Genomic DNA, 13,142 nt, shown 5'->3' with positions numbered 1-13,142 from the left:
GTTTTGTATTTTACGCTTTATTTTTTCCTGGGTTGTAACGTTAGTAGGCCGGTCGTACTAGCAAGTTGTGCAACAGTGCGGGGTGTTTAATACACCTGTCATGTGAACTTCAACTCTTCTCTGTATGATGAGTTCGTCCGGTCGTTTCAAAATCTATCAGTCATGACGTCTTAAGATCTCCATGACAACGTGTTGCCATGGATACGGTAATGTAATGAAGTTCGGCGTTGTTGTTGTGTGGTTGGATGTGGGAGGCCAGCCCTGGGCGGTGCGATGCGTTTGGCCGCGGTGGGGAGTCCGTGACGTGCATCCCAACCAAGATGGCGGGCTGGGTGAAAGTTGTGAAGCTGGAGCGGCCGGGAGGGACCGGGATTTACGGCTTCTCGGTCATCGGGGGGCCGGGAACCGAGGTGCCGCTGTGCATCGGCGCCGTGATAGAGGGATCGCCGGCCGACTACAGTCGCCAGGTACGTTCCGCGGCCGCTCAGGTGCGATGAAAACACGGCATGTGGGGAGGGGGGCGGTCCCGGCGAGATCGGTTCGGATCAGGGTCGGTCATTCATTCAGGCAGGTTCGACCCGCCGTGTTGTGGGCAGAATCTCCCGTCTTACTTGGCCGGTTTCAAGGTGTGAAATCCAACACGGTAACGTCCGTGATGACCGGGGACACACACCTGCACCGGGGGCGTGTCCACGGCGTCAGAAATCACGCTACGCCGCCAAATAATCAAACCCGATAGCGGCGAGTATTCCCCAGGACAGGTAGTTGGTGGGGGGTTCTTGTAAATGAAGGATATTCTTCATCCGCCGGTTTGGCCATGGCTGTTCATTGACTTTCTCGGCGTGCGCGATGGTAGATCGATGTCCCGGCTGCGGGCCTCCGTTCTACCTGACTTGTCCGGCGGGGCAGACAGCCTGCCGGCTAGTAGAGTCCCTCCCGGTCTCAGGTAGGGTGGCACCGCGAGGACTGCCCGGGGGAACCCCCAACACCGTGCCGACCGCTCCTCGGCGTGTGCCGCGCCGCTAACAACATCTCTTACCTCCCACCACACAGCCAAGGTAACGCCTGCCATGCCGGAAATGTCCTGGCAAATTCAGATGTTTTGGTGTGAGCAGTGAGAATGGAGCAGGGGTGAGGAGAGGTGCCCCCTCCTTTTCCTGTGTCTGTGGGTGTGTGAGTGGGGTCATGTCTGCTCCCAGCAGGAGTCTATAGGGAAGTGCGCTGTGGAAAAGTGCTCTTTTCTCCCCTCAATAAGGCCAGATTTAATCAACAAAAGGGAAGGAGGAGGGGATTCGTACGCTGCGCATCTCGTGTCTGCACGATTCCCGCGTCTCGTCTGCGTACGACAGGTGAGACGGTGTTGCGTAGCCTCGTCGTGTCACACCTGGTGGCGTGATAGGTGTCGGGACGACATGCCGGCAACACGGTGACAAACGGGCGACGTTAATCAACTCCTGTTCCCCGTGGGGCAACACCTTCACTTTCTAACGTGGACTCACGGCGGAATGTGTGTTATACAGGTCTGATGCTGTATTCAGACGGTTTTAATCCGTTATGAGGGGATCAATGTGGAGAATAAGTGGGTAGGAGGCACATTTTCTGCTCAGGTAATTCCCCACCTTCTGGGAGGACCGGGCCACTCTATCAGTGGGGAGGAGCCGCCCCTTTTCACGCGTGATAATTAGCAAGCCGCTTAATTTAATCACTCTTTTATGTGTATTCTTACTGTGGCCTCTTGAAGGGCAAATCTGTAATTAATTTGTACTATTTACAATGGCTGATATTGTGGTATAGGGCTTTTTAATGTACAGGTATATTCCATCACCCCTCCCCATGAATTGTTAGGGTCCACCGACCATGGCATATTTAGCACCAGCTGGTTTATTAGTAAACGCCCCATTCATCGCCGATAATGAAGTGGCTGGTTTGGGCTGGATCGACTGGCCCATCAGTTCTGTCTGCTTCCAAACGAGGGGGGCAGGGGCTGCATACAGTCTATTAGTGTATAGTGTGTGTGTTTGTGTGTTTCCTTGTGTGTTTGCGTGCGTGCGCGTGCGTGTGTACATTTGTGTACGTGTGTGTGAAGGTGTGTGTTTGTGTGTACATGCGTATGTATGTGTGTGTGTACTAGTATGCATCCATGTGTGTGTGTACTAGTATGCATCCATGTTTGTGTATGTGTGTGTGTGTGTGAAGATGTGTGTTTGTGTATGTGTGTACATGTGCATGTGTGTTTTTAGCGACGCCTGATGGGCGAGCTTAATAGTATAGTGTGGAACCGTTTCGAAAGTATTCTAAAAACTGTACAGGAATGTCAGAAATGTCAAAAGTCCGCGCGTGCGTAGTTGCATCATGCCGGAATGTACCATTACCTCCACGGGTAAGCTTTCCAGTCGCAGGACACATACCGCGGTACCGATATACGTGTGCACAGCAGTGTTTTCCGTATTCGCGCAAGGCGAATTTTGATTGATAGCCGTGCAAAATTGAGAAAAGCCTAGGACTTCAGACGTACCCGAATTGTAGTATGTAGTATGGTGGTCATGGAAATGTAAACATTTGAAATAGGGGGTAAATGATTGTTGCAATATATTTCTCGAAAAATGACCTGTGAGTCGTGGAAATCACTTCCGGGTTCGTTCGTGGTTTATGTGTCCAGGAGTTTGGAAAGTTTGGTGGCCTTCTTCACCCTTAATATATTTGCTTCAAAAATACAAACTGATGTGTGAAACAGGCATTGTTTGAGCTTAAACATGTGGGGGTTGTGAGATAGCGATGTGATAGTTACCTTCGCCAAGAAAGTTATATTTTGGCTAACGTTTTTAGGTGTGTGCCGGTTGTAGAAGACCACCATAGCTTAAGAACGCCTGGATGGATTGTATTGATATTCGGTATGTGGGTAGGTCTTGTTGAGACCTGGAAGCGATAAGATTTTTGGCTTCCTATTGGCCTGCTACGGTAGTGCAGCAGAACTTCCTGGTTTGATACCTCGAGTTCTGGACATGCTGCGGCTATGAATCTTAAGTGGTTGACAGCTCTTGATGCTGTAAGTAAGTGGTATAGGTTTGGGCCCCCTAGCGGCTTATTTTGGAACTGCAGGACAGGTGACTTAGGTGTCAGACTATTAAAGGGAATAGCCAAAGAAGGGGTTGACGGATTGTTATGGTTTTTGATATGTGGATAGGTTACGTGATGGTTAATATAATTGCATATTAATTATGAAGAATTATGCAGAGTGGAAGCTAATTTGCATAATAAATTGGGAAATTGTCTAAACATGCTCAGCTCAATTAAAGGACCATTACAACATGTGACCTTTGTAACTGAGAAAGAGAAGAATATTGATAGATAAATACCTTATTTGCATAATTAATGAGAAAATGCTAACATATATTGCGCATGTCTGTTTGTTGGAGATGATCAAGTTATATAGTTTATGCAAATGAGGGCCTTATTTGCATAATGCATGACAAACACAATTAATTCAGTAGAAAAAAATATTTTTATCTATCTATATATCTATATGATATCGATACTGGCCGAAACCCTTTTTTTAGCATATTGTTATTTAGCTAGAGTAAAATGAGGCCCTGATTTGTAATTCATTAGTTCACCCTTCACTCACAAGGGACCCCCTTTGACAGCAATGCTCTATGAACATCCATCGCCAGACGAATGGAATACGACTATTAAAACCCATTAACAACAACGATCTATAAAACTTATAAACATTAAAACCGTCGCTATGGCAATAATTTTAATTGCCACACTTTTTGTATATATGTGTGTGTGTGTACTAGTATGTTTGTGCCTGCATGCATGCGTGTGTTGGTGTGATATCATGTGTATGCATGTGTGTGTGTGTGTGAGTGCATGTACATGTGTGTTTGTTTGTGTGTGTGTGTGTGTGTGTGTAGGATTTTTTTTTACAGATTCTAAGTTTGTATAGCCAAAGCTATGTACATTATTTTGGGCAACCTCAAAAACATTTCTTCCTGGAGCATGGGCTGGTATTATACTTATAGAATGTTCAGTCTTACTCTTAGATTACTATTAATCTAGGACCAGTATTGTTTTCTAATTAATTTAGATATGAAACATTCCTCCCATTGTTAAGCAGTTCATTTCCATTTCAGCATGAACTATTGCCAAAGAAACATGCATGCCTAAGATGAAAAGTCTGTAAACAAACCCTCCATCCATCGCTGCCATGTTTCCAGTACAGGTAGAAGTGAACCTGTGACCTATATAATATTCCTGCAGTAATGAAAGTGTGGTGAGTCTTGCCCAGTCATTTGTCTCCTCAGTAATGGCCCTCTTGTGATGGAACAGGGGTGCTACATTCACAGGGCCGGGGCATATATAAACTACTCACATTGCTGTGTGGCCTGGTCAATGTTTAATTATGATTGCAGGTTTTAGAAATAAGATGTACATTAATAAGATTATGCCTGTGTAAGTGCATTGTACTTTTGGTTGTTTTTACTTTTCATTAGTAACCTTAATTGCAATGAATCCTCAATAATTTATTTTATCACCCCATTCCTTTTGTTGTTTAATCAAGTCAGTTGACTTTAGATGACTACTGTTTTCATGTATTTGGACAATTCCAAATCAAAGCCAATAGCCAGCACTTCAGTTTCAATCAAAGACTAAATTGGAATGGCATCTTAGATGTTGATGAATCATACCATATCATCAACATGTAAGATGCCATTCCAAAGTCTTTGATTGAAATACAGTCATATTCAGGATTTTCTCAATGCCTGATGGTTTGATTTATAATTGCTTTATCATCACTTTGAAAAGATATGAGAATCAACGAATTAAATTTGTGTAGCCTTTGTATCAGCTTTTATGTTCAGGAAGCCATCCATAATAATGGAATCATGTCCTTATTTGACACCTTCAGGCCTGAGAACTGCTTGTTCAGGATTTCCCAATGAAATCTTGAGGGGATTTAGAAAACCACAGGGTTCATCAGGTGCAGCATGTCAGTATGTAAATCCTGACTAACCAGATTTCTGCTGTCCCGAGAGTACAGGGAACATGCTGGTCTCTGGGAATCATCAGAAGGTTAATACGAATATTGAAATCATGAGGTTACAAAATTTTTTTTTCAAAGATTTGCTATCATTGTGTTGTTATGTAGTACTATACAATTCAGCTACAAAATGTAGGCAGGTTGCCAGAGAGAAAATAAACTTCATAATTATATGTAATTTCCAAGTTTTAGTTGAAATTTATCATGTATTAATAGGGAATGTCTTTCCATCACTATCACACTATCTTAATCATCAAATGGTAACTATTCATATTTATCTTCCCGTGTATTTCTCTGTTTCTACCTATCTTTACACAAATCAACATAATGCTAATAGTTGTCACAGTAATCAATAATGCTCTATAAATTGTCAATGAAGGTTAGACATCCAGATAATCAGATATGCAAGAAAGCACTTAACTCAAACAACTGGATATGATTTTGGAAACGTTCAGACGTTTCAGATGGCATCCATTATCCTTGGTCAGTTACACTGAGGAAAGCTGGTTGAAGAGCAGGTTTCATATCCTACCAAGTCCTTTTGCATATCAAAACCTGCTTTTAACTTTAAGTTCGACTAGCTTTCCTCAGCGTCACTGATGAAAGACAGTGGATGCTGTTTGAAATGTCTGACGTTTCCAAAAATCATATTTAGTTGCTTGAGTAACTGCTTTGGGGCGAATACTCCATAAACTAAGAGTACTACCGGGCTGTTGGAAGTCGTCCAATTGTGGACGATTGCTGGACAGTTTTGGCGATTATTCTGCCGGGGAGAGATCGATACGCCCATGATTTGATTATGTCTGGTGTGAGGTCAGTGTGAGTGGAGGCATATCCAGGTCTTGTAGTCGTACTGTCAGATGAGATGTTTGCCCTCCCACCCTGGAGGATCCGATGGGCCAGCACGATGGGCCCAGGCTTCATCTACTGCTGGCCTTCCCTCTGGCCTTCTTAGACCTTTGGTCAAAATAATGACTACTATAATTCTATGCTATACACCTTAATTTTTGTATTGTAGTTTCCATTGTTGTTTAGTTCCTTTACGTATAGTGTCATAGTCTGCATAGACAGACTGACAGTAACAGTAAGTTAACACACCTTAATTGTACTTAATGCTGTACCCTCTATATACATGTACCTAGTTTTGGGGTTAGGTGTACCAATATGCATTAAGTACAGTAAACCTGGCCATGGATCTAACAATCACTCAAGAGAGTTGACCCTCCCACCCCAGAGGATCCGGTGGGCCAGCATGATGGGTTCAGACTTCATCTACTGCTGGCCTCCCCCACGGCCTTCTTAGACCTTTTGTCAAAATAATGACTACTATAATTTTATGCTATACACCTTAATTTTTTTATTGTAGTTTCCATTGTTGTTTAGTTCCTTTGCGTATAGTGGCATAGTCTGCATAGACTGACTGACAGTAACAGTAACACACCTTAATTGTACTTAATGCTGTACCCTCTATATACATGTACCTAGTTTTGGGGTTAGGTGTACCAATATGCATTAAGTACAGTAAAACCTGGCCATGGATCCAACAATCACTCAAGAGAGTTGACCCTTACACCCTAGAGGATCTGGTGGGCCAGCATGATGGGCCCAGACTTCATCTGCTGCTGGCCTCCCCCATGGCCTTCTTATTGATGTTTCCAACAATTGGGAAGTCCCTTTCTTGGACACAGATATTCAGGTTGTTCAAAGTAATGACTACATTCAAAATAACCTCATTATTCTATGCTGTACACCTCAATTGTACTTTATACGTACCGTCTGTATACCTTAGTTTTTGGGTTAGGTCTACCAATATGCACAAAGTACAGTAAAACCAGGATTCATGTCATCAACCACTCAGGAAAATGAGGAAAAATGGTTGCTCAGGACAGGTGGTTGGTTAGTGTAGGGTGGGGTTAACTATGAAAAGGACAGGACTGTTTTAATGTGGCTAGCAACTGGAGGTTGTGGGACCTGTGAGAGGTAGTTACCTGACCAGGTTTGGTTATATTATTTACAACTTAGTAATACTGTAGAAATAGAGCTTAAATCCAAAAATATACCCTGCTACAATGCATGTACGTGCCACTAGACATTACAACAAGATGAATATTACAGTGGAAATTACGTTGTCATTGATATGTGGTGGGGCGTTCACTGCAAAAACTGGGAAAATAAAACCACTGCGAACATTTCCAAATCTACGGTATACCTTAGACTTCCCACCAGGGTCCCTCCCCAGTGTGGGTCATCATCATCATCACTGTGTTCTGCATTTACAGTCTTGGAAGAGTCCTGAAGCTATATTCAGTCTTTCTTCATCTTTTTCTACTGTGCGCTGCATCCTGCAAGCTTCCTTAGGCCACACCAATTTAATTTCTTGGTTCACGGATTTTTTCATAAAAAATATGGAGCGAGAGGGCGAAATAAAAATAAAAATAAGAATTGTAAAATGGTTGGGGTAAAGGTAATGGCTAATCCAAAACATAAAGAAAAAAAGTTTTCAGCTTGAAAAAAGTACAAAAACACTATTTTTGTACAGTAACAGCACCTGTACCCACACTTTAAGGAGCTTATAATATAAAGGCCAATTTGCTACACCAGAGAGTTGGTGAATGGTTTCATTAATGGTGAAAATTTGCTGAGTGGTAATTTTTATTTTTATTTTTTTTTCCCAAAAAATAGGAGCGAGCAAATCCGTGAACCAAGAAATTAAATCGGTGTGGCCTTAGCTCCTGGAGTTTCCTTACTGTACCTGTTGTAGGAAGGGCTCACCCTCTGTGCTTTAGGTCTGCTTTCAGCATTCAGCAAGCTGAGCAGGATGCCACATCATCCAGTCTTTCTTATTCTTTCTCCACTGAGCTTTGCATCCTGCAAGCTTCCTCTAAAGCTCCTGGAGTTTCTTTACTGTTGTAGAAGAGGTTGCCCCCTGTGCTTTAGTACTGCCAGCATTCAGCAAGCTGAGCAGGTTGCCACATCATCCAGTCTTTCTTAATCTTTCTCCACTGAGCTTTGCATCCTGCAAGCTTCCTCTAAAGCTCCTGGAGTTTCTTTACTGTTGTAGGAAGGGGTTGCCCTTTGTGCTTACTGTAGGTCTGCTGTCAGCATTCAGCAAGCTGAGCAGGTTGCCACATCATCCAGTCTTTCTTAATCTTTCTCCACTGAGCTTCGCATCCTGCAAGCTTCCTCTAAAGCTCCTGGAGTTTCTTTACTGTTGTAGGAAGGGGTTGCCCTCTGTGTTTTCCTGTCTAGGTCTGCTGTCAGCATTCAGTAAGCTGAGCAGGTTGCCACATCATCAGCTGGCACCATTAAACACCAGCCAGACCTCATGAATTATTAATCAGGGGCTGATTTAGCACCTTTCAATCTGCTGTTGATATGGAAAATCAGGACTGAAGCGTTTAATGATACTAATAAATGAGGTGGTATCAACTGTCAAACCATCAGACCACATGTACTGACTTGATTGTATGGATGACATCCGTGTATGCGCATCCATTTTTGTCCTTCAAATAAGCAAGACTTTGCAACCATATTTAGAATTGCAGAAAGAAAAGAAAATGCAAATTGTCAAAGTACTCTGTAAAATTGAAATAAAGTCTAGTCTTTATCCCTATGAAACACATTTTGGTTGAAAGGTTGTACTGGTACGTCCTTTTAATACTGATATTTATCTATTTTGTCGTTGTCTATTTCTGTATTTCATTATAAACTGGCAAACAGCCATCTTGCATAGAATTGCAACCAGTTGTGTACTCAGAAAAAAAACATTTACGACTGTATGTACTACTGAGTCTAGCAGCGCATAGAACTGATCAACATAAACCAATAAACATGATTTGTTGACTGATAAAGTGATAAAGATTAGATCTTAATCAAAGATTTTTGCTGAACTTGATGAAAATGCTCTAGGTGGATTTCAGAAAAAAGTCATTGGCACACACAATATTTACATGCTAAGATTTGTCACCAGTACTAATAGACAAAGTACTAGTATTTAGTATTCAGATAGAGTTAATTTTGTTGTGACAATAATGTACCAGAGTCTATCAAATAAGATCAGCAAAATCAGCATGTTTAAAACTTTTATTTGTGCATCTTTAATTTGGTGATGATGCTCTTGTTGGGAGAGCCCATTCCAAAGACCTATGAATAGACGCAGTATTATTTGATTTGTTGATGTCCGATATATTGAAGAAAGGCTGTATTGTCATACAAGTATAGCATCTTCTTTGTGTGTGTGTGTGTCTTTGTGCCGGTTGAGGGGATAACCTGCATGATGTTAAGACCTTAGTGAATGTGGAATTATTTTATTTGTTCAATTGTTGTCAGTCACTATGACTAGTATGAGTATGAAGTGGGATGTATCAATATGATGATGTAGCATATTCTTTATGTGTCTTTCAAAGCTTTGAATTGCAGAATTTATGATAGTTTGTGCTCAAGACCAGAGTATGAAACAGATACAGTGTTGGAGGCAGACACAGTGAGCTAAGTAGGCCATATTGTTGTGCTAATGTAATATATTCTTTGTGTGGTTATATAATATCTTTGAAAGCTTTGAATTGCAAGATTTAGGATAGTTTGTGCTTAAGTTAGAGAATGAATCAAATCCAGTGTTAGAGGCAGATACAGTAAAGTAGTCCTTACTAGTAATGTAGTATATTGTTTGTGTATATCTTTGAAAGGTTTGAATTGTAGGATAGTTTGTGCTCAAGACAAAACAGATCCAGTGTTGGAGGCAGACCCAGTGAAGTAGGATGTATTGTTGTGCTAATTTTGCGTGTCCTCCTGTGTACAGATAAGGCAGTTAACATGTTGGAGGTATGAATAATTGAGTGTTGTGGTTTGGGTCTTCATGTAGCCTGTCTCACACATCTTCAGCTCATCCGTCAAACCGGGCCTGAATTATTGAACACATGCGGCGGCACATGGATCACTGTCTCTCACCAGGGTTTCTTACCACCATGTCTCTCACCACAGTTCATGTTATATATGAGTTTACTAAGGCTACTACTACTATGTATAGGGTTGGTTTTGTGTTTGGCAATTTGCTTTGATTTCTTGAAATTGATGGAAAAGTGTCAAAATAATAATTAGGACTGATTAATAACACACAGTGTCTGAAACTTTCAAATGAAGAGAGGAATTATGCAAGATTTGACAAAACCACACATTAGAATAAGTGTTGGCAAACTTTTGGCTAGATCTCTTAGAGTTAGTAGTACAGTATTAGTATGTACAGTCCATGTATCATCTATATTTCCAGTACTTTAAAAGTTTTGTCAATTTTTCATGTGCTGTCGACCCAAAACTATATTAGTAGATGTATCAGACCATATGCATAAATTACAGGTAGTCAGCACAACATTAACTGCCTAAGCGTAGCTACTACTAAATATGATCCGTGATCATCGCCAAAAGAGATGACATTGCAGATGTACTCTTCCCCCACTCAGCTGTTATTCATGTGTTTGTGCATTGATTAAGTCATGTCCTCATTTCCAGCTGTCAGATATGGCCCCTCTAATTAACATGCTAATTACTGGTATTGACGAGCTGACTGCAGGCTCAGGCCTGATGTTTGGCCCAATTAGCGACAATTTAACATTGATTTCAGAGTGAAGTATTGAGAAATGTCTAGTGGTCCTGCTGATACATCCAAAATTATGGAATTTTTCTTGTGGTTGTCTCAACATTAAAACTCCCTTTTTTTCTGTGTCACTCATTGTTTGGGAGCCCATGTTGTGAAATCTGTCGTTTTGAGCTTATGGAACATTTTCATTGATTTCATGTCATGAAGGTGAGAATTATTCTGTCCCAACAATGAATTTTCTGTCCTGGGATGATGTTTAAGACTGCCCTCAGGATGATATTACAAAAGTGAAGAAAGTTTGCTGTCAATTATGATACTCCCTTTAGTAGTCAACTATCACTTTCCAGTCTTGTAATTGTAGTGTAGGCTATCACTAAATATGTTGATCAATTATGGCTACAAAACAGAACTGTGACATACGAAAATACTAATTACTACATATGGTGTATACTGCCTGCAGAAGACTGCTCTAAGGAAGTCTTTTATTATACAATCAGTCAATTGTATGACCCAGGAGCAGTGATCGCACAGTGCTGTGTGTTTATAGGTCACATTTCTAGGTCACTTATCATGGCGGCAGGACTGCCAACCTGCCTCTTCATAAAACTGTCCAGACAAGCGGGCCATCCTGGGGATCTCGCTGAAGTCTCTTCCCCGCTGTCATGTACTGGAATCAAGATGGATAACGCCTCAGAGCGCTGTGCTGGAGTTTTAAAAAGAACATGGAGGGTTTTTAGGTCACAGTTATTCCTTGAATCCCTAATTCTTTTCTTAGAAGCAGGCTGTGTCGGACAGTTTGTAAATGCAGTGTAAGGAGACTGCTGCTTCCAGAACTGTTAAGATTGGATTTCTTTTTTATTTACTTCAGATTCACCACGAAGCAAAGATGTAAGAGCCGCTCACATGTTTTAGGTTACTGTTCTGGCCTGTGGTGACAGATATGCGTTCACCTTTGTCCAGATAAAATTTAAAGTTGTACCATCAGGGAAGCAATTACGTAGAAGCTTGTTCCATAACGACCTAGTTCTAAGAAAGAAGCTGTCAGCATGGAACTTCCTCCTAAGAGGTGGATTATGGAGGAAGAAAGGGTGCTCTGCTTCTGTGGAAGCGAATATTAGTAAAGGTACACACAAGCTTTTATCTTATAAGATATTTTTGTGAGATGTTTCATAGTAGCCATAGAATTAAGACATGAAAGGCAAGTGGTGATCCATTGAGAACATTTTGTAACAATGAGAGGTGGCCACAGAAGCAAAAAAGACAGTGCACTACCTTTTTCTGATACATACATTAGATAAATGATGTGTTTACACAGAAGGTGCTACGTATTCCTCACAGTACGTTAAGATTATAGATCTTCAGATGGAAGCATGGGTTATAATGTAGATGTAATTACACAGAGACCGATTAGATGGTGACATTACTAGAGGTTTATTTTTTGTAATTAAATCATAGAACCTTCATATCATAGTCCCCTCAGGCATGTCACCATCTCACGTACTAGTTCTGATGAAGTCAAATCCTTTAATGCCAGCTGTACCTATAGGCCGTAATATTGGTATTACTGACAAGTTTGATTTTTGGAGAAAAAAGGACAGGACAAGATGATATCACATCCTTAAGAATGGAGTATGGTAAAGATTGACTGAGGTATGTGTTTCTGGTACAAACTGGCTAGTTACAATGTTCATGTTTATATCTTTATGTTCATATCGGTTTTACTTATTCGTTACCATTGCTTCATTTGAAATCAACCTTTAGTGTCTTGCCCTGTGCCTATTGGCGGGTCAAACAAGATGGTATGTTACATGGGCACTAATCAATACTTCTTTTATAATTACCTGTTCTTGGTAATGATCAATAAATCTGGTCCCTACCTTGGGTAGATTTGCCAAGCAGACTGTATTCTATCCAAATTTAGTGCCTTTGGTCAAATTTGCTGCTATAACACATGTCCTTGGGGCTTATTTTCTTAGTAGCTTCAACTTCATTTTGATATGATGTCAAGTCAGACCGGTTCTGTACCTGTCCTTGGTGCTAGTTGGTCAATCATATTGTTGTGTACCTTTTCCTCAGTGCTGATAGGTCAACTTGACCTTTTTGTGGTGCTGATTGGTCAATCATACTGTTGTGTACCTATCCTTAGTTCTGAATGTTCAATCATGCTATTCAACATACATTTCCACAGTACTAATGCCAGTAATGGGTCAATCATATGGGTTCTATACCTGTCCTTGGTGCTGATTGGTCAATTGTGCTGTTTTTTTGTTTGTTTTTTACTTTCCTTAGTGCCACTGGTCAAATGGGTTGTTATGTACCCTTTCTTGGTGCTGATTGGTCAATCAGAGTGTCTCTGTAGTTGTCTTTGGTGCTGGTTGGCCAACCATACTGGTCCTGTAGATTTGCTCTGCACTGATTGGTCAAATGTGTTCTGTACCTTTTTCTGGTGCTGAGATGTTATTGTACCTGTCCTTCAACCTTATCAACCAAGCAGACTGGGTCTGA

At 41.3% G+C, this 13,142-nt stretch overlaps 1 protein-coding gene across 3 annotated transcripts in view; it reads left to right on the top strand.

Moving 5' to 3' along the window:
• Positions 1–8: 8 nt before the first annotated feature.
• Positions 9–13,142, top strand: part of LOC118411386 (PH and SEC7 domain-containing protein-like) — a 113,045-nt gene continuing 99,911 nt past the window's right edge. The window contains exon 1 of one of the 3 annotated variants that reach the window (XM_035813644.1): positions 9–467. In XM_035813644.1, coding sequence (XP_035669537.1) covers positions 246–467 — 222 coding nt within the window. In that variant the 5' untranslated portion in view covers positions 9–245. The remainder of the gene's footprint in view (positions 468–13,142) is intronic. The other 2 variants (XM_035813646.1, XM_035813647.1) reach the window with 2 other exon arrangements.

Source organism: Branchiostoma floridae, chromosome 3, assembly GCF_000003815.2.
Source record: "Branchiostoma floridae strain S238N-H82 chromosome 3, Bfl_VNyyK, whole genome shotgun sequence".
Classification (NCBI taxonomy): Eukaryota; Metazoa; Chordata; class Leptocardii; order Amphioxiformes; family Branchiostomatidae; genus Branchiostoma; species Branchiostoma floridae.
This window is presented reverse-complemented; position numbering and strand designations above follow the sequence as displayed.